Below are 23,299 nucleotides of genomic sequence, written 5' to 3'. Positions count from 1 at the left end.
GTAAGTCTGGAGGCCCTAGAGCTCATTGTCTGCAACAAGAGAAACTATCCAATGAGAAGCCTGCACACCAAAAGTAGAGTAGCCCCTGATCACTGCAACTAGAGAAAGCCTGCAAGCAGCAACAAAAAGCCTATATACAGAGCCCCCACCCCTCAAAAAAAAAAAAAAAAAAAAAAAAATTAACTAATACAGAAAAAAAAGGCTATTTTGTGAGATCACAGGAAAGTCTGATTAAATGTATGTACGTATGAGAAGTTCAAGAAGCCACGGAACATTAGAAACCAATATCCTCAGCCTTCTGAGAGAAAGCACATTTCAATAAGCCTCCTTCTTATAAATTCAAAACACACTGAAATTGAATTGACATGGGAAGTTCTTTATAATTGCTCACCTTGGAGGATTCCTCTCTCCACAGTTTTTAATACGTCTTGTTCCAACCAAGAGATTAAAGTGGGTTTGATTGCTTGATATCCTGTTCATGAGGAAAGATATACTAATGAAAAAGTCCCTGCCAAGCATGACGAACCTTCCCATGAATCAGGTCCTGTATCTAATCAAGTCATTAGAATGAATGTGGTAATAATTCCTTTTTGTTGTTGTTGTTGTGTGGTAATAATTTTTAAAGAGAGAAAAAGGCAAATAGCTCCTCTTTCTGTGTGTCAAAGAGATTGTATCTGTGGTCAGTGAAAAACATATTCAAACCTATGTGAACATTTACAAAGCACTGAGAATGTTGTTAAATGGGAAATGAAGTAAATGTAAAAGAGATGTTTGGTCTCATGGAGAAGCTGCTAAACTAGTGGTTGCCAAATGCTAGTTTCAAGAATCATGCCCACTGCCTGTTAAAACAGATAACTGGGCCCAAATTTCTAAGTTTGACACTATGCCAAAGGTGAACTCTTGAGAATGCATATTTCAAACAAGAGTCATGATAATGCTGTTAGTTCTCAAAGCACATTGTTACAGAAAGTATACTGGAGTAAAACTCGTTCCTTAGATACGAGTGTCTAGTAGTTTCCATTGTGTTCAGGTTGGCATCACCCATCTTGGAACATAGAAGGTACAGCACATATATGTCCATTCTCTAAGAGTGTAATGGAATGATGGCAGCCTTACCTGCTGTGGTCAGGTTCTTGTAGTTTTCCAGCATCACATTTCTATATAGCTTTCTTTGAAAGGGATTCAGTAAAGTCCACTCTTCCTGGTTGAAGTACACAGCCACATCAGTGAAGGTCACTGAGTCCTAAACCATCACACACAAAGTAGTTTCAGTAAAGTAAGATCTCCAACAATGTACAGTGGAGAATGAGGAAGGGAGCCCCAATATCAACAGAGGGCCTCAAGGTCTCTCATCATCTCTTCCAGGACACAATGGTCTTAGCTCTCCTTTCTAGCTACACCCACTCGTGACTGATATGGAACCAGTAACACAGTCCTGAACAAATTACACATAATTGGGCAAGCTAATACATAAGGTCACTAAGAAATATATACCTTCATTCTGTACCATGTCAGAATAGTCAAAATAAAACAAATGCAGCAGCAATCATGACACAACATCAGAAGGTAATTACTGAAATACTAAGATTATTCAGAGTAATCCCTCATCAATTACTCCCCCTTTCACATGGGGAGGAAATTCAAAAGGGACTCAGACTAGCTTTATTTAAGAAGCTGTGTACATAGGTCTAACCAGAAGGAAATGTTTCCATGTGGTGCATGCAGTAGCTCACTCTGTATAAGGATGCCCTGTCTTCTTACCTGAGAACAATCCCTCAAACACTCAGCTACCATCCTGTCTTGCCTCTATCTTTTCCTCAGGATCGCATAAAGGGTCCTTAGAAAGAAGACCTATGAGAAAAGAAAGAAGGCATGGGCATTCAGAGATGATCATAATTCCCACAATCGCTGTGTGAAAGTCATTCCATTCTAGTTTGAAATTCCTGAATATCCCTGCACACTCAGAAAATGTCACATTGAGAGGAAAGCAGGTGAAGTAGGACCCTGAGCTCACCTCCCCTCAGGAACATATCAAAAATACATCTATATGGAGCCCCTTCAAACTGAAAAAAACTGGAGACAGAACGATGTCTAAAACCAAGGCTGTAAAAATGATCCAGAGTCAGGTAGGAAAGGAGGGGAATTGATCTGGTTTTAGTGTTTGCTGTCAAGTAGAGTGCACACTTGAGGGTATGCAGCAGATCTGGACCCAGTACTGTATCTGAATAAGGTGAGTTAGGCCAGTGCTGGGACTTGTGGAGGTTGTGGATCAGGAGCTGTCTGTATACCTGACTGGCTTCCTAGATAGTCTCAGTGTGTGTCTGGCCCACAAAAACCCTCCTGTTCCAGCGTTGCTTCCTCCAAGGCAAAGGTACAGTTGGTGGGAGCAGAGAGAGTGCAAACATGGAGAGAACAGAACCGACTGAGAGGCAACATTCAGGGCTTCTGCTTCCAGGACCTTGGAACCAGACCTGGCTCCTGCCCCTGATGACAGGGTAGTGACAGCCACTGTGCACAGGAGAAAAACAGCTCACACATGGCTCTGGCTCTAGCCATTGTATCACCAGCACAACTTCCTAACAAGGACACCCGAGGAAAGACATAATCTGTGCTGACCACATTTTATTTTTTGTTTTAAAGATTTATTTATTTATATTTGGCTATGCTGGGTCTTCTTTGCCATACTCAGTTACAGTGAGCTGGGGCTACTCTGTAGTTGTGCATGGGCTTTTCATTGGGTTGGCTTCTCTTGTTCTGGAGCACAGGCTCTAGGGTGAAAGGACTTATTAGTAGTTGCAGCATGTGGGTTCAGTAATGCAGTACCCAGGCTCTAGAGCACAGGCTCAATAGTTGTGGCACACAGTCTTAGTTGCTCTGTGGCATGTGGGATCTTCCTGGACCAGAGATCAAACCCATACCCATTGCATTGGCAGGTGGACTCTTCACCACTGAGCCACCAAGGAAGCCCCTTTATTTTAATTTTTAAAGTTTTATTTCTTAAATTTTGCCCATGCCACACAGCTTGTGGGATCTGAGCTCCACTACCAGGGATCAAGCACTGTAGTGGAACGTGGAGCCTCACTCAAGGGACTGCCAAGGAAGATTCTTCTCTGCTTAAATCCAGCTCTCCCACCAAAGCTACTGCACACAAAGACTGCATAGGGACCTACAAAAGGACACACCTTCAAAGATGAGATAGGTAAATGTTTCACTTAATTTCACAGAGAAAGTGAAATAAAATGAGAAGATAAAGGAATTTGTTTCAAACAAAAGAACAAGGATAAAACACAGATGAAACAACTAATTTAACACAGATAAATAATATATGCAATAATCAGTTTAAAGCATTAGTAAAAGAACTCCAGGGCTTCACCAGATGAAGCAAATGAAGATGAAATAGGCAGTCTACCTGAAAAAGAATTCAGTGTAATGATATTAAAGATGATACAAGACCTCAGAAATAATATGTGGGCATGGATAAAGGACGGAGGCACAGATTGAGAATGTAAAAGAAACATTTAACAAGGACCTATAAGAGACAAAAAACAGACAATCAACAATGAAAAACATAAGAAGTGAAATAAAAATACACTGGAGGGAACCAATAGCAGAATAACTGAGGCAGAAGAATGGATAAATGAGTTGGAAGATAGAATGGTGGAAATAACCAAAGCAGAGAAGAATAGAGAAAAAAGAAGGAAAAAGAAATGAGGACAGTCTTAAAGACTCTGGGACAAAATTAAATGCTCCAATATTCAAATGACAGGGGTTTCAGAAGAAGAAGAGGGAAAGGGTATGAGAAAATATTTGAGATCACAGTTGGAAACTTCCTTAGGGTGAGGGGAAAGGAAATAGTAACCCAAGTCCAGGAAGCCCAGAGTCTCTCGTAAAGAAAAACCTCAAAAGAACGACACCAACATACATATTATTCAAACTAACAAAAATTAAACACAAAGAAAAATGATTAAAAGCACCAAGGAAATGCTGGTGGAAAAGGAAACTGATACAGCCAAATGGAAAACAATATGGAGATTCCTTTAAAAATTAAGAATTAATCTACCATATGACCCAGAAATCTCACTACTAAATTATAGTATTTATTGCAGCAATATTTACAATAGCTACGAAATGGAAGCAATCTAGATGTCCAGTGACAGATGAATGGATATAGCAATTATGGTACAGTAATACAGTGGATTTTACCCAGCTATAAACAGGAACAAGTCTGAGTCAGTTATAGTGGATGAACCTATACCATCTTATACAGAGTGAAGTCAGAGAAAAAAAACAAGAATCATATATTAACGCATATACATGGAACATAGCAAAATGGTACTTATGAACCTGGCAGAGAAGAAACTGTGGACACAGAAGGGGAAGGAGAGGGTGGGCTGTATTCAGAAAGCAGCACTGACATATATACACTATCATGTGTAAAATACTAGTGGGAAGTTGCTTAATAACAAAGGGAGTCCAGTCTGGTGCTCTGTGATGACCAACAGGGGTGGGATGTGGGAAGAAGAGGGAGACTCAGAACAGAAGTGATACATACATACATACATATTATGTAAACTTGCGACTGATTCTCAGTTATATGGCAGAAACCAACACAAAATGTAAAGCACAAGGATGCTAGGGCTTTCCAGGTCATTCAGTGGTAAAGAACCCATCTGCCAATGCAGCAGACATGGGTTCAATCCCTTGATCAGGAATATTCCTTGGAAAAGGAAACGCCAACCCACTCCAGGATTCTTGCCTGGGAAATGTCATGGACAGAAGACCCTGTTAGTCCAAAGGGTTGCAAAAAGTTGGACATGACTTGGTGACTAAAGAAGAGCAACAAATAAGAATGATAACTGGAGAAAAGAATGAATGAACATAGTTAAAGTTGTAACAAGGAACAGAAACAATAAAAAAGAACCAGTCAGATGTGAAGAATAAAATGACTGAAATAAAAAACATGCTGCTGCTGCTGCTAAGTTGCTTCAGTCATGTCCGACTCTGTGCGACCCCACAGACGGCAGCCCACCAGGCTCCCCCGTCCCTGGGATTCTCCAGGCAAGAACACTGGAGTGGGTTGCCATTTCCTTCTCCAATGCATGGGAGTGACAACTGAAAGTGAAGTAGCTCAGTCATGTCCGACTCTTAGCGAACCCATGGACTGCAGCCTACCAGGCTCCTCCATCCATGGGGTTTTCCAGGCAAGAGTACTGGAGTGGGCTGCCATTGCCTTCTCCAAAAAAACATGCTAGGAAGTATTAATGCTAGGAAGTATCAGATCAGGGGGCACAGGAGAGTGCACAACTGATATGGAAGATAGAATAACAAAAATCACCCAATCAGAAAAACAGAAAGAGAAAACAAAATTTGAAAAAATGAGAACAGTATGGCAATACCCTGGCAGACTAGTGGTTAGGACTCAGTGCTTTCACTACTGTGGGCCTGGGTTTGATTCCTCATCAAGAAATTAAGATCCTGCAAACTGTGTGTTGTGGTGGAAGAAAAAGGGACAGGTTAAGGAATCTCTGGTCTAATATAAATGATTCTAACATTCTCGTAATTGGGTCTCAGAAGAAGAGAGAAAAAGAGGGGGAAAAATGTATTTGATAAAAATATGAAAACACAGAGCTTGCTGTAGCTCAGATCACGAGTTCCTGATTGCAAAATTTAGGCTTAAATTGAAGAAAGCAGGGAAAACCACTAGGCCATTCAGGTATGACCTAAATCATACCCATTATAAGTGAAGGTGACATACAGATTTAAGGGATTATATCTGGTAGACAGAGTGCCTGAAGAACTATGGATGGAGGTTCATAATACTGTACAGGAGGCAGTGACCAAAACCATCCCAAACAAAAAAATGAAAAAAGCCAAAGTGGTTGTCTGAAGCCAAAGCTTTACAAATAGCTGTGCAAAGAGAAACAAAAGGCAAAGAAGAGGAAAGATATATACCCAAGTGAATGCACAATTCTAGAAAACCACAAGGAGAGATAAGAAGGCCTGCTTAAATGAAAAAAAAAACAAAGTTAATAGAGGAAAACAACAGAATGGGAAAGACTAGACATATCTTCAAGAAAATTTGACATATGAAGGATATTCATGCAAGCATGGGCATGATAAAAGACAGAAACGGTATCATCAAACAGAACCAGGGAAGATTAAGAAAAGGTGGCAAAAATACACAGAAGACCTATTAAAAAAAAGTATTAATGACACGGATAACCACGATGGTGTGCTCACTCACCTAGAGACAGACATCTTGGAGTGTGAAATCAAGTAGGCCTTAGGATGCATTACTACAAACAGAGATAGTGGAGGTGATGGAATTCCAGCTGAGCTATTTAAAATCCTAAAAGATGATGCTGTTAAAGTGCTGCACTCAATACATCTGCAAATTTGGAAAACCCAGCAGTGGCCACAGGCCTGAAAAAGGACAGTTTTCATTCCAATCCCAAAGAAGGTCAATGCCCTAAAATGTTCAAACTTCCATATAATTGCACCCTTTTCACATATGCTGGAGAAGAAAATGGTAACCCACTCCAGTATTCTTGCCTAGACAATCCTGTGGACGGAGGAGCCTGGTGGGCTGCTGTCCACAGGGTCACACAGAGTCGTACATGACTGCAGTGACTTAGCAGCAGCAGCAGCAACAGCACATATGCTAGTAAGGCTACGCTCAAAAATCTTTCAAGCTATGCTTCAACAATACATGAACCGAGAACTTCCTGATGTACAACCTGGGTTTAGAAAATGCAGAGGAAACAGAGATCAAATTGCCAACACTTATGGACCATAGAAAGGCAAGGGAGTTTCAGAAAATCATCTACTTCTGCTTTATTAAGTATGCTATAGTCTTTGACTGGGTGGATCACAACAAACTGTGGAAAATTCTAATGAGTGAGAATACCAGACCACCTTAACTGTTCCTTGAGAAACGTGTATGTGGATCAAAAAGCAAGTGAAGCAGTCAAGGAAGGGTGAATGGTTCAAAGTTGAGAAAGGAGTACAAGAAGGCTGTATATTGTCACCTTGCTTATCTAATTTCAATGCTGCTGCTAAGTCACTTCAGTCGTGTCCAACTCTGTGTGACCCCATAGATGGCAGCCCACCAGGCTCCCCGGTCCCTGGGATTCTCCAGGCAAGAACACTGGAATGGGTTGCCATTTCCTTCTCCAATGCATGAAAGTGAAAAGTAAAAGTGAAGTCGCTCAGTCGTGTCTGACTCCCAGCAACCCCATGGACTGCAGCATACCAGGCTCCTCCATCCATGGGATTTTCCAGGCAGGAGTACTGGAGTGGGGTGCCATTGCCTTCAGCAAGACGGGATGAATCACAAGTGGGAATCAAGACTGCTAGGAGACATCATCAACAACCTCAGAAATGCAGATAATACCACTCTAATGACAGAACATGAAGAGGAACTAAGGAGCTTCTTGATGAGGGTGAAAGAGGAGAGTAAAAAGGCTGGCTTAAAACTCAACGTTAAAAAAACTAAGTCAATCATGGTATCTGTTCCCATCACTTCATGGCAAAGAGAAGGGGCAGAAAAGTAGAAGCAGAAACCATATTTTCATTATCTCCAAAATCACTGTGGATGGTGACTGCAGCCATGAAGTTAAAAGACGGTTGGTCTTTGGAAAAAAAACCTATGACAAACCTAGACAGTGTATTAAATAGAAGAGACATCACTTGCCAACAAAGTTCTGTTTATTCAAAGTTGTTTTTCCAGTAGTCATGTATGGATGTGAGAGTTGGATCATAAAGAAGACTCAGTGCCAAAGTATTCATGCTTTTGAAATGTGGTTCTGGAGAAGATTTTTGAGAGTCCCTTGGAATACAAGGAGATCAAACCAGTGGATCCTAAAGGAATCAACTCTGAATACTCATTGGAAGGACTGATGCTGAAGCTGAAGTTCCAATACCTTGGCCACTTGATGCAAAGAGCTGACTCACTAGAAAAAACCGTGATGCTGGGAAAGACTGAAGGCAAAAGGAGAAGGGGGTGGCAGAGATAAGATGGTTAAATAGCATCACTGACTCAAAGACATGAATTTCCCAGAGAAAACTCTGGGAGATACTTAAGGATAGTGAAGACTGACGTGCTGCAGTCCACAGACCACAAAGTCAGACACATCTTAGCAACTGAACAACAACAACAACAAGAATGACTGAAAATTTCCCCAAATGGAAGAATGAAACAGATATCCAGCTACAGAAAGCACAGAGTGTCAAACAAGATGGACCCAGAGACACACACCAAAATATATCATAATTAAAATTCAAAAGGTAAACAGAGACTTCTAAAGGCAGTAAGAAAAAACAAGGAGTCATATACAAGGGACCCACTTAAGGCTATCAACTGATTTTTCTGCAGAAACCTTGCAGGACAGTGGGGCATATACTTTGAAAGTGCTAAAAGGTAAAAACCTACAAATTAAAGATACTCTACCCAGCAAGGTTATCATTCAAAATCGAAGGCGAGACAAAGAACTTTCAGGTAAGCAAAAACTAGAGGAGTTCATCAAATCTAAAACAACTCTAAGAGAAATAGTAAAGGGTCTTCTCTTAAGTGGAAAAGAAAAGGCTACGAGCAGAAGAATGTATAGGAAAGAAAAGTCCCATTAGTAAAGTAAATATATAGTAAAGCCTGTGTAATAACCATTTAAGTAAGGAAGTACAAAGATTAAGTAAGGAAGTACAAAGGAAGTACAAAGAAACTATAACTACAACAATCAATTACGTGTTAAACAAGAATATGACATTAAAGACAAAAAACGTGTAATAAGGGAGAAATAACATAGATGTTTTAGAATGTTCTTGAAATTAAATCACTATTAGTTTAAAACAAGCAGATCTAGTTACAGGTCAACATATGAATCCCAGGATAATCACAAATTAGTAAAGCTAAAGACACACATACAGATTGAAAGTGAAAGGATAGGAAAAAGATAGTCCATATAAAGGCAAACGAACAAGAATTTGGAGTAGCAATACTCAGAGTAGACAAAGTAGACTTTAAGACAAAGTCTAAATAAAAGACAAAGGACATTATGTAATGATAAAGGCATTAACACAACAGAATGTAACAGCTGTTAACATATGTGTATCTAATACAGGAGAAGCTAAATAAATTAAGTATTTACAGACATAAAGGGAGACATTGAGAGTAATACAATAATAATAGGGAATTTTAACATCCAACTACCATCAGTGGCAGAGAAGGCAATGGCAACCCACTCCAGTACTCTTGCCTGGAAAATCCCATGGATGGAGGAGCCTGGTAGGCTGCAGTCCATGGGGTTGCTGGGAGTCAGACACGACTGAGCGACTTCACTTTCACTTTTCACTTTCATGCACTGGAAAAGGAAATGGCAACCCACTCCAGTGTTCTTGCCTGGAAAATTCCAGGGACGGGGGAGCCTGGTAGGCTGCCATCTATGGGGTCGCACAGAGTCAGACACGACTGAAATGACTTAGCAGCAGCAGCAGCAGCATCAGTGGACAGATCATCCAGACAGAAAATCCAGAATAAAACAGTAGTCTTAAGACATATTTGGCCACTTGGACTTAATAGATACCTACAGGACATTCCAACCCAAAACAGAGACATAAACATTCTTCACAAGTGCACATGGAATGTTCTCCAAGACAGATGACATGTCTGCTCAACAAATTTAATGGACCAAAATAATATCAAATATTTTTTCTGACCACAATGCTGTGAAATAAAGAAATCAATTACAGAAAGAAAAATGGGAAAAGAACAAATATGTGGAGACCAAACAACACATTACTACAAAATGAATGGGTCAACAAAGAAATTGGAAAATACCTCAAGACACATGAAAATAGAAACGAAACATCCCCAAATTGATGGGATGCAGCACAAGTAGTCATGATAGGGGATTTTATAATGATACAGGCCTATCTCAAGATGTAAGAAAAATCTCAAGTTAACAACCTAACTTATCATCCAAAGGAATTAGAAAAAGAAGAACAAAGCCTTAAGTTAGCAGAAGGAAAGAAGTAATAAACATCAGAGAGAAAATAGAGAACCCCAAGTCCCCTACATTAGAAAAGATCAGTGAACCCAAATGCAGGTCTTTTGAAAAGATAATTAGTGTTGATAAGGCTTTAGCCTGTCTCATTAAGGAAAAAGAAGACCCAAATAAGCAAAATAAATAATGAAAGAGGAGAAATTATAACTGATTCCACACACAGAAATAATCAAAAGGGAATACTATGAGAAAAAAGAAAGTATACTATAAAGTTATACGTCAATAAATTGAACTAGGAGAAATATGTATCTAGAATTACAAAACCTTTGAAAACTGAATAGGAATCCATGGATAATCTAAGTAGACTGATTACTAATGTTGAAACTGAATCAGCAATCAAAATTCCCCCAAATTAAAAGTCCAGGCAAGGCAGCTGCACAGGAGAATTCTATCCCACATATAAAGAAGGCTGAATACATATGCTTGTGCCACACAGCATATGGGATCCCAGTTCTCTGACCACCAGGGATTGAATCAGTGCCCCCTGCATTGAAATAGTCTTAAACACTGGACCACCAGGGAAGTCCCTTAATGTCTATTCCCAAAATAAGAAGAGGTGGAAATACTCCCAAATTCTTTCTATGAGACCATGATTACCCTGATGCTAAAACCTGAAAGAGGTAGTATAAAAAAAATTAGATTACAGGCCAATAATTCTTATGTATAGAGATACAAAAATTCTCTGCAAAATATTAGCAAGTAGAATTCAACAGTCTATAAAATGGATTATTCACAATGATCAAGTGAGATTTATTCCTGGGATGAAAAAATGGTTCAAAATCTGATCATCAAGCCATGTCATACACTACATTAATAAAAGGGTACTAAAAATCACAGATAATTTCAATTAATGCAGGAAAAACACTGAATAAATTCACCATCTATTCATGATAATGACTCTCATCAAAGTTGGTATGGAGGGAACACATCTCAACATAATGAAGGCCATTTATGACAAGCCCCAGCTAACATCATACTCAATGGAATACAGAAAGCTTTTCATTTAAAATCAGAAGTAAGACAAGAATGCCCACTCTCATAACTTCTCTTTAATGCAGTATTGGATGTCCCAGCCACAGCTATCAGATGAGAGAAAGAAACAAAAGGCATCCAGATTGGAAAGGATGAGTACAATTGCCACTCTTTGCAGATTACATGGTACTATATATAAAAAAACCCTAAAGTCACCATCAAAAAAATATTAGAACTAATAAATGAATTCAGTAAAGTGGAAAGTATACAGGATTAATATAAAGAAATGTTTCTTTTCTATACAATAATGAATTACCAAAAAAAGAAAGCAGAAAAAAGAAGTTCCTTTGAAAAACAAATCAAAAAGAATTCAATTACTAGAAATAAACTTAACCAAAGAAAGACCTATACTCTGAAAACCATCTAACAGTGTAGGAAATTGAAGATGATATAACAGAGAAGTGGAAAGATATCCTGTGCTCATGGACTGAAAGAATCAATACAGTTAAAATTCCATACTACCCAAAGCAATCAGAAATTTAACCCCTAGGAAAGTACTCATGATATTTTTCACAGAACTAGAACAAATAATTCTTCTGAAGAGCCAAGGCAGTATAGACAACAAAGAACAAAGCTAGGGGTATCACAGTCGTTGACTTCGAACTACACTACGTGTGTGTGTGTGTGTGCTCAGTTGTGTTCAACTCTGCGACCCCATGGGCTCCTCTGTCCATGGGATATCCCAGGCAAGAATATTGGAGAGGGTTGCCATTTCCTTTCCCAGGGGATCTTCCGGACCCAGGGAGCGAACCTGTATCTTTGGTGTCTCCCTCACTGGCAGGCAGGTTCTACACTACACTACAAAGCTACAGCAATGAAAACCGTATAAAACTGATACAAAAACAGACTCATAGATGAATGGAATAGTAAAAAGAACCAAAAAATAAACCCACACACTTAGAGTCAACTAATCTACAATGCAGTCAAAAATATACAATGTAGAAAAGACAGTACGGCCAATAAGTGGTGCTGAAAACACTGGAGAGCTCAAGTAAAAGAATAAAATTGGAATATTTTTACATATCATGTATGAAAAAAAGCTCAAAACGGATTAAAGACCTAAATACAAGACTAGAACCTTGGGCTTCTCTTGTAGCTCAGTCAGTAAAGAATCTGCCTGCAAGGCAGGAGACCTGGGTTTGATTCCTGCATTGGGAAGATACCCTGGATAAGGAAATGGCAACCCACTCCAGTATGCTTGCCTGGAGAATTCCATGGACAGAGGAGCCTGGCAGGCTACAGTCTACGGAGTCGCACGAGTCGGATACGACATAGTGACTAAAACACCATCAGAAACCATAAAACTCCTAGAAGAAAACATACACAGAACGCTCTTTGACATACATATCAGCAGAATGCTTTTGGCTCTGTCTCCTAAGCCAAAGAAAACAGAGGCAAAGATAAACAAATGGGATTGAAGTAAACGTAAAAGTTTTGTAAAGCAAAATAAGCAATCAAAAAATGTAAAGACAAAAAAAAAAAGTAAAGACCAGCTACCGAATGGCAGAAAATATCTGCAAATGATATGACCAATAATAGATTAAAGTACAAAATACATAAATAGCTCATACAACTTAAGATAAAAAAACCCAAATAATCCTATTAAAAAAATGAACAGAAGACCTGAAAAGACATTTTCCCAAGGAATACACACAGATGGCCAACAGGTTCATGAGAAGATTCTCAAGGTTACTTACCGTTAGAGAAATGCAAATCAAAACTACAGTGAGCTGTTGCTTCATGCAGAATGGTTATCAAAAAGGTCACAAATAACAAATTCGCCCAGACTGTGAAGAAAAGGGAACACTGGTATTCTGCTGGTGGGACTGTAAATTGGTACAGCCACTACGGAAAATAGTATGGAGACTCCTCAAGAAACGACACCATGATCTAGCAATTCCATTCCTTTGGGTGTGGAAAGGAAAGAAATTTCCATTTCTTTCATTTCAAAGAAAATGAAAACAGTAATTTGAAAAGATACATGCACCCCAATGTTCATAGCAACTTTATTTACAGCAGGCAAGTTATGGAAGCAACCTAAGTGTCCATCAACACATGAATGGAAGAAAAAAATTCAAAAATGAAATATTATTCAGACTCACTGGAAAAGATTCTGATGCTGGGAAAGATTGAGGGCAAGAGGAGAAGGGGGCAACAGAGGATGAGATGGTTGGATGGTATAACTGACTCAGTGGATGCAAGTTTGAGCAAACTCAAGCAGATTGGGAAGCACAGGGAAGCTTCCACTGCAGAGGTCAGGGGTTCAATTCCTGTTGGGGTAATAAGATCGTGCATGCCTCTGGGAGATAATATCCCACATACACCATGGTGGGGCCAAAAATATACATAAATAAATGATGGTGGTGGTTTAGTGGCTAAGTCATATCTGACACTTGCAGTGCCATGGACTGTAGCCCACCAGGCTCCTCTGTCCATGGGATTCTCCAGGCAAGAGTCCTGGAATGAGTTGCCAATTCCTTTTCCAGGGGATCTTCCTGACCCAGGGATTGAACCCAGTTTCCTACCTTGGCGGATTCTTTACTACTCAGTTACCAGAGAAGCCCCAAATAAATAAACACACACACAAATACACACTAAACAAGGGCTTTCTGTGATGTTCTTCCAGGGCTAATCCTCTAATATGGCTCAAATACAATTCCAAAAATTTCTTAGATTAATGTTTCATGGACAGATAAGTTCAGTTGCTCAGTCCTGTCCAACTGTTTGTGACCTCATGGATTGCAGCATGCCAGGCCTTCCTGTCCAGCACCAACTCTTGCAGCTTGCTCAAACTCATGTCCATTGAGTTAGTGATGCCATCCAACCACCTCATCCTCTGTCAAACCCTTATCCTCTTGCCTTCAATCTTTCCCAGCCTCAGGGTCTTTTCCACTAAGTCAGTTCTTTGCATCAGGTGGCCAAAATATGGGAGCTTCAGCATCAGTCCTTCCAATGAATATTCAGTGTTGATTTCCTTTAGGGTTAACTGGTTTGATCTCCTTGCTGTCCAAGGGACTCTCAAGAGTCTTCACCAACACCACAGTTCAAAAGCATCAGTTCTTCAGTGTTCAGCTTTCTTTATGGCCCAGCTCTCATATCCATTCATACATGACTACTGGAAAAACCATAGCTTTGACGACACGGACTTCTGTCAGTAAAGTCTTTGCTTTTTAATATGCTGTCTAGGTTGGTCATAGCTTTTCTTCCAAGGAGCAAGTGTCTTTTAATTTCATGGCTGCAGTCACCATCTACAGTGATTCTGGAGTCCAAGAAAATAAAGTCTGTCACTGTTTCCCCATCTATTTGCCGAGGACCGGATGCCATGATCTTTGTTTTCTGAACGTTGAGTTTTAAGCAAGCTTCTTCACACTCCTCTTCCACTTTCATTAACAGGCTCTTTAGTTTCTCTTCACTATCTGCCATAAGGGTAGTGTCATCTGCATATCTGAGACTATTGATATTTCTCCCAGCAATCTTGATTCCAGCTTTTGCTTCATCCACTCCAGCATTTCACATGAGGTACTCTGCATATCGGAGAAGGCAATGGCACCCCACTCCAGTACTCTTGCCTGGAAAATCCCATGGACGGAGGAGCCTGTGGGCTACAGTCCATGGGGTCGCTAAGAGTCGGACACTACTGAGTGACTTCCCTTTCACTTTTCACTTTCATGCATTGGAGAAGGAAATGGCAACCCACTCCAGTGTTCTTGCCTAGAGAATCCCAGGGACGGCGGAGCCTGGTGGGCTGCCGTCTATGCAGTCGCACAGAGTCGGACACGACTGAAGCGACTTAGCAGCAGCAACTCTGCATATAAGTTAAATAAGCAAGGTGACAATATACAGCCTTTTTCCAATTTGGAACCAGTCCATTGTTCCATGTCCGGTTCTAACTGTTGCTTCCTGACCTGTATACAGATATCTCAGGAGGCAGGTAAGGTGGTCTGGTATTCCCATCTCTTTAAGAATTTTTCACAGTTTGTTGTGATCCACACAGCCAAATGCTTTCACATAGTCAATAAAGCAGAAGTAGATGTTTTTCTTGAATTCCCCTGCTTTTTCTATGATCCAACGGATGTTGGCAACTTGATCTCTGGTTCCTCTGCCTTTTCTAAACCAGCTTGAACATCTGGAAGTTCTCAGTTCACATACTGTTGAAGCCTCGCTTGGAGAATTTTGAGCATTACTTTACCAGCGTGTGAGATGAGTGCAATTGTGCTGTAGTTTGAACATTCTCTGCATTGCCTTTTTTTGAGATTGGAATGAAAACTGACCTTTTCCAGTCCTGTGGCCACAGCTGAGTTTTCTAAATTTGCTGGTATATTGAGTGCAGCAGCATCATCTTTAATAGCATCATTTTTTAGAATTTTAAACAGCTCAGCTGGAATTTCATCACCTCCACTAGCTTTGTTTGTAGTAATGCTTCCTAAGACTCACTTGACCTCACATTCCAGGATTTCTTGCTCTAGATGACTGACCACACCATCGTGGTTATCTGGGTCATTAAGACCTTTTTTGTATAGTTCTTCTTTGTATTCTTGCCCAGAGACAGACACACCCACCTTTGGTTACCTAATCTGTGACAAAGGGAAGAATATCTGATGGAAAAAACAAAAAAAAACAAACAAACAGACTCTTCAATAAGTGGTGCTGAGAAATCCGGACAGATACATGTAAAAGTATGAAATTAGAACACTTTCTAACATCCTACACAAAAATAAACTCAAAATGGATTAAAGACCTAAACATAAGCCGAGACACTATAAAATTCTTAGAAGAAAACATAGGAGAAACGCTCTTTGACATGTCACAATTAGATCTTTTTTGACCTACCTAGTAAATTACTGAAAATTTAAGAAATTGAAGGGGACCTAATTAAATTTAAAAGACTTCTCAAAGCAAAGGAAACTACAGAGAAGATAAAAAGGCAACCCTCCAATTGGGAGCAAAAACTTTTCTAAGAAAGCAATACAGAAGGGTTAGACTCCAAAATATACAGACAGCTTATGGAGCTCACTATCAAAAAAGAAAAACAAACAACCCAATCAACAAATGTGGCTTTCCCACATTTTTCACATTTGTAGGGTTTTAATCCAGAGTGAATATTTTTGTGACACTGAAGTCATAAGGAACATTTAAAGTATTTTCCACATTGCTTAGATAAAAAAGGACTCTCTCCAACGTGAGATGTTCAATGTGTCCTAATCTCAGATCTAACAAAAAAGTCACCACAGTGTTCACATGAAAACTTTCTATCATGGGTTTCCATATGTAAAGTAAGTAAAGAAGACAAGATGAAGGCTTTACCACATTCCTCATATTTATATGGTTTTGTTCCAGTGTGAATTTGATTGTGACTCTTAAGATACAAAAAACTTTTAAAGAATTTTCCACATTTGTCACATGGAAACGGCCTCTCTTCACTATGAAATTTCATATCTACTTTAAGTCTCTAGGAATTATGGAAGGGTTTCCCACACTACTTACATTTATGCACTTTTATTTCACTATGTAATTTTGCATAAAGGACTTTTATCAGGATGAGATTTTAAATGGATCCTAAGAGTTAGCCAAATAAATTAAAAACACCAACCAACAAAAAACCCCAAAACCTCCACATGCTGCAGGGTTCGGGCAAAAAAAGAAAAGAAGATATCTCTTATTGATCCTGATAGATAAATAGTGAAAATTAAATTCTTCCCTGAGCAATTTTCCCAATCAAATAAATTGTCTCATCAAATCTGGGGGTAAGTCTTCATGCGTTTCACTGTCCCACCCTAGAAATGGAATCAACAAAACATGCAAATTTTTCCCGTCCTCCTACTCCCATCAATTCCCATATGGCAAATTTGAATGCTTTGTCTTTTTATGATTTCAGTGTCAACTCTCTCTTCTTTCCTTCACCTACTACCATATAAAGATAAAAAATACTATCTTCTATTTAGCTCCAGAGCTCTATTCAATTAGTCACAATACATGGTTGCCTTCCCCAAAGGCTCCTTAAGATAGCCCTGGATTTGATTTTTTTCACTGAGTGCTAATCAAGCATTTTTTAAGTAGGGCATTTCATCTAGTAAATGGAAATAGGTAATCACTGGATTCCTTCATTTTTACCTTCTACAAAACTCTCAAATCATTTACTTAATTTTCTATAATAATTATGACACCGCTATAAACATGAATGTCTTTTAAAACTTAATCAGCATAAGAGTCTAGCTTGACTCAATGCCTTCGGTCTCATCTTCCCTGAAGTCTTTTTCCAAAGTAGCAGTTAGTCAGTTATACTTAAGATGTACATAGACTCAATGTTTCTAAAATTGACATGGACTTAAGAATATGCCCAGAGCACCTCCTTCCTGGGTCCTGTCCTTTTTTTCCGCTTTAAATCTCATTACTATCTGTTCTGCTTCTGCAAACTCTTTCTTCAGTAAAACATACACTGCGCTTTCAACTACACTGTATGTTACTCATGAAGTTCCCGTCATCTGACAAATTTTTACCCATTCTATGAATCCTTACTATTGCTCAGTGACCTAAATAGATACTGCTAACATCCACTGGATCACAGATAAAGCATGAGAATTTCAGAAAAACATCTACTACTGCTTCATTGACTAAACTAAAGCTTTTGACTGTTTGTATCAAAACAAACTGTGGAAAATTCTTAAAGATATGGGAATACCAGACCACCTTACCTGCCTCCTGAGAAACCTGTATATAGGTCAAAAGCAACAGTTAGAACTGGACATAGAACAAAGGACCATTTCAAAACTGGGAAAGGAGTACGTCAAGGCTGTATATTGTAACCCTGTTTATTTAACTTATGTGAAGAGTACATCATGTGAAACGTCAGGATGGATGAAGCACAAACTGGAATCAAGACTGCCGGGAGAAATATCAATAACCTCAGATATGCAGATGATTCCAACCTTATGGCAGAAGCAAAGAGAAACTAAAGAGCCTCTTGTTGAAAGTGAAAGAGGAGAGTGAAAAAGCTGGCTTAAAACTCAACACTCAGAAAACAAAAATCATGGCATCTGGTCCTATTACTTTATTGCAAACTGATGAGGGAACAATTGAATCAGTGACAGATTTTATTTTCTTGGGTTCCAAAATCACTGCAGATGGTGACTGCAGACATGAAATTAAAAGAGCTTTCTGCTTGGAAAAAAAGCTATAACAAACCTAGACAGCATATTAAAAAGCAGAGACATTACTTTGCCAACAAAGGTCTGTATAGTCGAAGGTATGGTTTTTCCAGTAGCCATGTATGGATGTAAGAGTTGGACCATAAAGATGGCTGAGCGCCAAAACACTCATGCTTTTGAACTGTGGTGTTGAAGAAAACTCTTAGAGAGTCCCTTGGACAGCAAGGAGGTCAAACCAGTCCATCCTAAAGGAAATCAACACTGAATGTTCACTGCAAGCTCTAATGATGCTAATGCTGAAGCTCCAATACTTTGGTCATCTGTTGTGAAGAGCTGATTCATTAGAAAAGACCCCGATGCTGGGAAAGACTGAAGTCAGGAGGATAAGGGGATGAAAGAGGAGAAAATGGTTGTATGGCATTACCAACTCAAAGGACATGAGTTTGAGCAAGCGCCAGGAGATGGTGAAGGACAGGGAAGCCTGACATGCTGCAGTCAATGAGATCTCAAAAAGTTAGGCACGACTGAGGGGCTAAACAACAACAACCCATGTTTTGCTTCATAAGTTAAATATCAACCCCTTCCAATATATATTACCATCTCATAGTAAGACACTCTTTGTCCATGTCACACAATGCCTGGTTTTCATTTAAAAAATGAATTCGCAGATAAGACAATTGCTATATGAATTTTTTTTGTTGTTTTGTCTTAAATTTCTTATTTTTTATTTTTAATTGGCCACAGGACTGCAAAGATCAGTTTTCATTTCAACCCCAAAGAAGGGTAATGCCAAAGAATATTCAAATTGCCACACAATTGCACTCATTTCACATGCCAACATGATAATGCTCATAATCCTTCAAGCTAGACTTCAACAGTATGTGAACTGAGAACTTTCATATGTACAAGTTGGATTTAGAAAAGGCAGAGGAACCAGAAATCAAATTGTCAACATCCACTGGATCATAGAAAAAGCAAGGGAATTCCAGAAAAACACCTACTTCTATTTTACTGACTACACTAAAGCCTTTGACTTTGTTGATCACAACAAACTGGAAAATTCTTAAAAAGATTAAAAAAACCAGACCACCTTACCTGCCTCCTGAGAAACTTGTATGCAGGTCAAAAAGCAACAGTGAGAACTGGACATGGAAAATCAGATTGGTTCAAAATTGGGAAAGGAGTACATCAAGGCTGTATATTGTCACCTGCTTATTTCACTTATATGCAGAGTACATGATGCGAAATGCTGGGCTGGATGAAGCACAAGCTGGAATCAAGACTGCTGGGAGAAATGTCAATAACCTCAGATATGCAGATGATACCACCCTTAGGGCAGAAAGCAAAGATATACTAAAGAGCCTCTTGATGAAGGTGAAAGAAGAGCGTGAAAAAGCTGGATTAAAACTCAATATTCAAAAACTGAAGATCATGGTATCTGGTCCCATCACTTCACGGCAAATAGATGGGGAAACAATGCAAACAGTGGCAGATTAATTTTCTTGGGCTCCAAAATCACTGCACATGGTGACTGCACCCGCAAGATAAGTCTTGGTCATTGGAAGAAAAGCTATGAGAAACTTAGACACCATATTAAAAAGCAGAGACATTATTGACAAAAGTTTGTATAGTCAAAGCTATGGTTTTTCCAGTAGCCATGTATGGATGTGAGAGAAGACTGAGTGCCAAAGAATTTGTTTTACAGCTGTGTGCTGGAGAAGGACTCTTGAGAGTCCCCTGGACTGAAAGATCAAACTAGTCAATCCTAAAGGAAATCAGTCCCGAATATTCACTGGAAGGACTGATGCTGAAGCTGAAGCTGCAATACTTTCGCCACCTGATGTGAACAGCCGACTCATTGAAAAAGACCGTGATGCTGGGAAAGATAGAAGGCAGGAGGAGAAGCAGATAACAGAGGACGAGATGGCTGGATGGCATTAATGACTCAAGGGACATGAGTTTGAATAAGCTCCAGGAGATGGTGAAGGACAGGGCAGCCTAGCATGCTGTAGCCCATGGGGTTGCAAAGAGTTGGACATGACTGAGCAACTGAACAACAACAGACTTATTATTTTTTATTTTCAATTGGTGCATAATTGCTTTACAATATTATGTTAGTTTCTACCATGCATCAACATGAATCAGCCACAGGTATACATACCACCATTGTTTCTCTGTCCCTGGCACAGAGTCTAACTCATTAAAGTTATTCTACAATCACTTGTGGACTGCCAGACAATTTGCCACTTTTCACAAAATGTTCTAGTACAGTACACACAATTGAGGGAATATAAAAAACAGGACTGCAACATAAAAATAAAGTAAGACTCACATGAAATGTCCTGGAACAAAAACATATAAATCAAAATGCTATAGTTCTGAAAAACTATGTATTTTTCATTGAAGATGAAAAAATTCTTTTGGGACATTCTTCTTAAAAACAAGCATCCTGATGTCAAAACTAAAATCTGTTCCTTGCATTTTTTCATAATCAGTTTTAGACATGCCTTTTAAAAGTTGATCAGAAACTACAAAATGGCATAAGATCTAAGAGAATTTAATATCCACTGAAGTAAATATATATTTGTTTGATGACCTAGAAAAACAATCTAGAAGCTGACCCTCAAAGTACACCCCCAAAAGATGAAACAATATACAGAGAAGTTTATTCACACAATAACAGATGCTAAAAGAAATTATAGGAAGGTGCTGGGAAACAAGTTATTCTGAGGATCAGAATATCACCGCACATAGGACTTTATAGGAAAGTCTACTTTTAAAATAGAAAACTCTGATGATTCCTAGCTTAAGCAAATAGTCCTACTGAGCAACACAACCAAGGGATATCCTAAATTTACATCTCCTGATGGAATCCAACTTGATGTACACAACATCACCTTCAAAATATGCCTAAGAAATAACCAGTAGAATATACCAGGAGTTGGCACATTTTGGTCATAGGGTGTGTTTTTGTAAATAAAGTTATTTGGATCACAGATATGCCCATTTGTTTCCCTAAGTCGACAGTATTATTCTACTACTAAGGCAGAGTTGAGTAATTCCATACCTTATTGCTCGTGACACATCAAGCACTAATTATCTGGACCTTTTCAGACAATAAGTTTGCCAACCATGGCTCTCAACCAATTACCAACTGACAGAAACTACACGATATGAAGGAAAACTTAAACATACTGTGAATATAAAAGCACAAATATAAAACTGTGACTTTTTAAACAATGTGTGACTCCTCAAAGTGTCAATATAATGAACTTAATAGACAAACAACGGGAAGTGATCTCGGTTAAAAAAAGACAAAAAGGCATTAACAGTTGTCACATAAAAGCCCTGATTGGGTTCTAGATCCCCAAAGTACCAAAAACACATTTTGGAACCACGTGGAGAGGCTAACTTATTATAGTAGATACTTCAAAATATTATTATTTTTATCTTTCTTATGTGAAATAATGGAATTCAGATATTTAGTAGGATAATGCCCATATCTTTAGAAGAAGTATTACCAAGTATTTAAAAGGCAAGTCATCATGTATGCGATTTATTTTCAACTTATTGTCAAACAGCTCACCATGGTGTATTCGTAAATTGAGGAGAGAACAAGCATGGAAAATTCTAAAACTAAATGAATCTACGACAACGAACATTCACTGTACTGGAAGGTCACATTTTATTGAGGTTCTAGGCGTTACACAATCACATAATGTGGGGAAATACACATCTAATCCAAACAAGTTATTTATGGTTTCTCATTCTTGAACTTGTATCAAAAAGCCTCCATCGTATCTCCTGGAGACCCGTGTTTGACTGTGGGATCTTACGACCCTAGGTATTTCAGATGACTTAACTGCTCTCGCTGTGTGTATGTGTGCGTTTTTAAAACAAGTTCTGTAATCTACATACATATAAACAGAGTAATATGCGCGTTCCTTGATCCGAGGAATCTGTACCTCTATGAAATATTCAAAAACAACGCGCAAAGAGAAAGCCAAATTGTTTGGTGAAACGTTATTTTTCATACAAAAGAAGCAGGCGTTTAAACCAACTCTCCCCAATACTCTGAGCAACAGGACAGGGTAGCCAGGTTCGTAACACCCGGAGGACGTGGGGGACGGAGCAACGCACACTGGGACAGCGGATATTCTTTTCCTCGTGGACGAAAGTCATAAAGAACTCACTGGAGGCTTTCGAATAGGAAAGCACAGTCAATGTCTACACCCCGCAGACGCGCCCTCACAGCACTTACCACCCGACGGTGACTCTGATCCTACGGACGCGAAAGGAGGGGCCAGGCCTCTCTCAGGAGTCCCCCCGGAAGCCAGGCCCAACGTGCTGTATAACGACCTCGGTGCAGCCCAGAACCCTGCCTCCACGCAAGACTCACCCACAACAATGTGAAACACAGGACGACTAGCCTACCTCTTTCCACCAGGCGTAGACCAGCCTGACCAAAATGCTGTCGCGAGCCTGTGACGCCACTTCCGCTTAGTGCCACGGCTGTAGAGGGGCGGGGTTCCAGGACGCTGGCTGCCATTCAAGTTCGATTGATTGGCAAGTTCCCTTGGCGTTACGGTAGTTTTCGTCGCGTTGGGGCGAGACCTCTAGGTCAGCTCAGAACGCGGACTGAAGGCAGAAATAGGCCCAGCGGAAGCGGCTGAGGCCAGAACTAAGTCTATGGGCGGAGCTGCGAGCAGAAGGCGGGGCCCATAACAGGATATAGTTTTGGAGGCGAGTTTTGGGACGAGTAACAGTTCTGGGTTTGGAGGGCAGAAAGGAGAGGCTGGCGATGGTTACCCACCCAAGACGATGCGACTCAAAAACTTTTCTGCCTGCCTGTTCTCAGATTCCGGGAGCGCTTAAAATTAGATTCTCCCATATTGACAAACCTGGCAATCCTTGAGATGGCCAGATTCGGCCAGACACCAATTTCTGATCAAATTCGTTGTTGTCAGGGGGTAGGGCCACAGAGCAAAGTAAGTGCACCACAAACACATATGGAGCTGCTCGACTACTACAGAAATTTTGGAAAAAGCAGAATTATCCAAGAGG

At 39.6% G+C, this 23,299-nt stretch overlaps 1 protein-coding gene across 2 annotated transcripts in view; it reads right to left on the bottom strand.

Annotated features, from left to right (window-relative positions):
* The window catches only part of LOC109561560 (zinc finger protein 26-like), a 28,875-nt gene extending 6,000 nt beyond the window's left edge, over positions 1–22,875 (bottom strand). Inside the window, exons 1-4 of one of the 2 annotated variants that reach the window (XM_019964098.2) lie at positions 22,670–22,875; positions 1,762–1,851; positions 1,117–1,243; positions 392–472 (exon numbers count right to left, since the gene is read on the bottom strand). In XM_019964098.2, the coding sequence (XP_019819657.1) occupies positions 392–472; positions 1,117–1,243; positions 1,762–1,794 (241 nt within the window). In that variant the 5' untranslated portion in view covers positions 1,795–1,851; positions 22,670–22,875. The other variant, XM_019964097.2, reaches the window with a different exon arrangement.
* Between the last annotated feature and the right edge of the window lie 424 nt (positions 22,876–23,299).

The sequence above is a fragment of the Bos indicus genome, chromosome 7 (assembly GCF_029378745.1).
Source record: "Bos indicus isolate NIAB-ARS_2022 breed Sahiwal x Tharparkar chromosome 7, NIAB-ARS_B.indTharparkar_mat_pri_1.0, whole genome shotgun sequence".
Taxonomy (NCBI): Eukaryota; Metazoa; Chordata; class Mammalia; order Artiodactyla; family Bovidae; genus Bos; species Bos indicus.
This window is presented reverse-complemented; position numbering and strand designations above follow the sequence as displayed.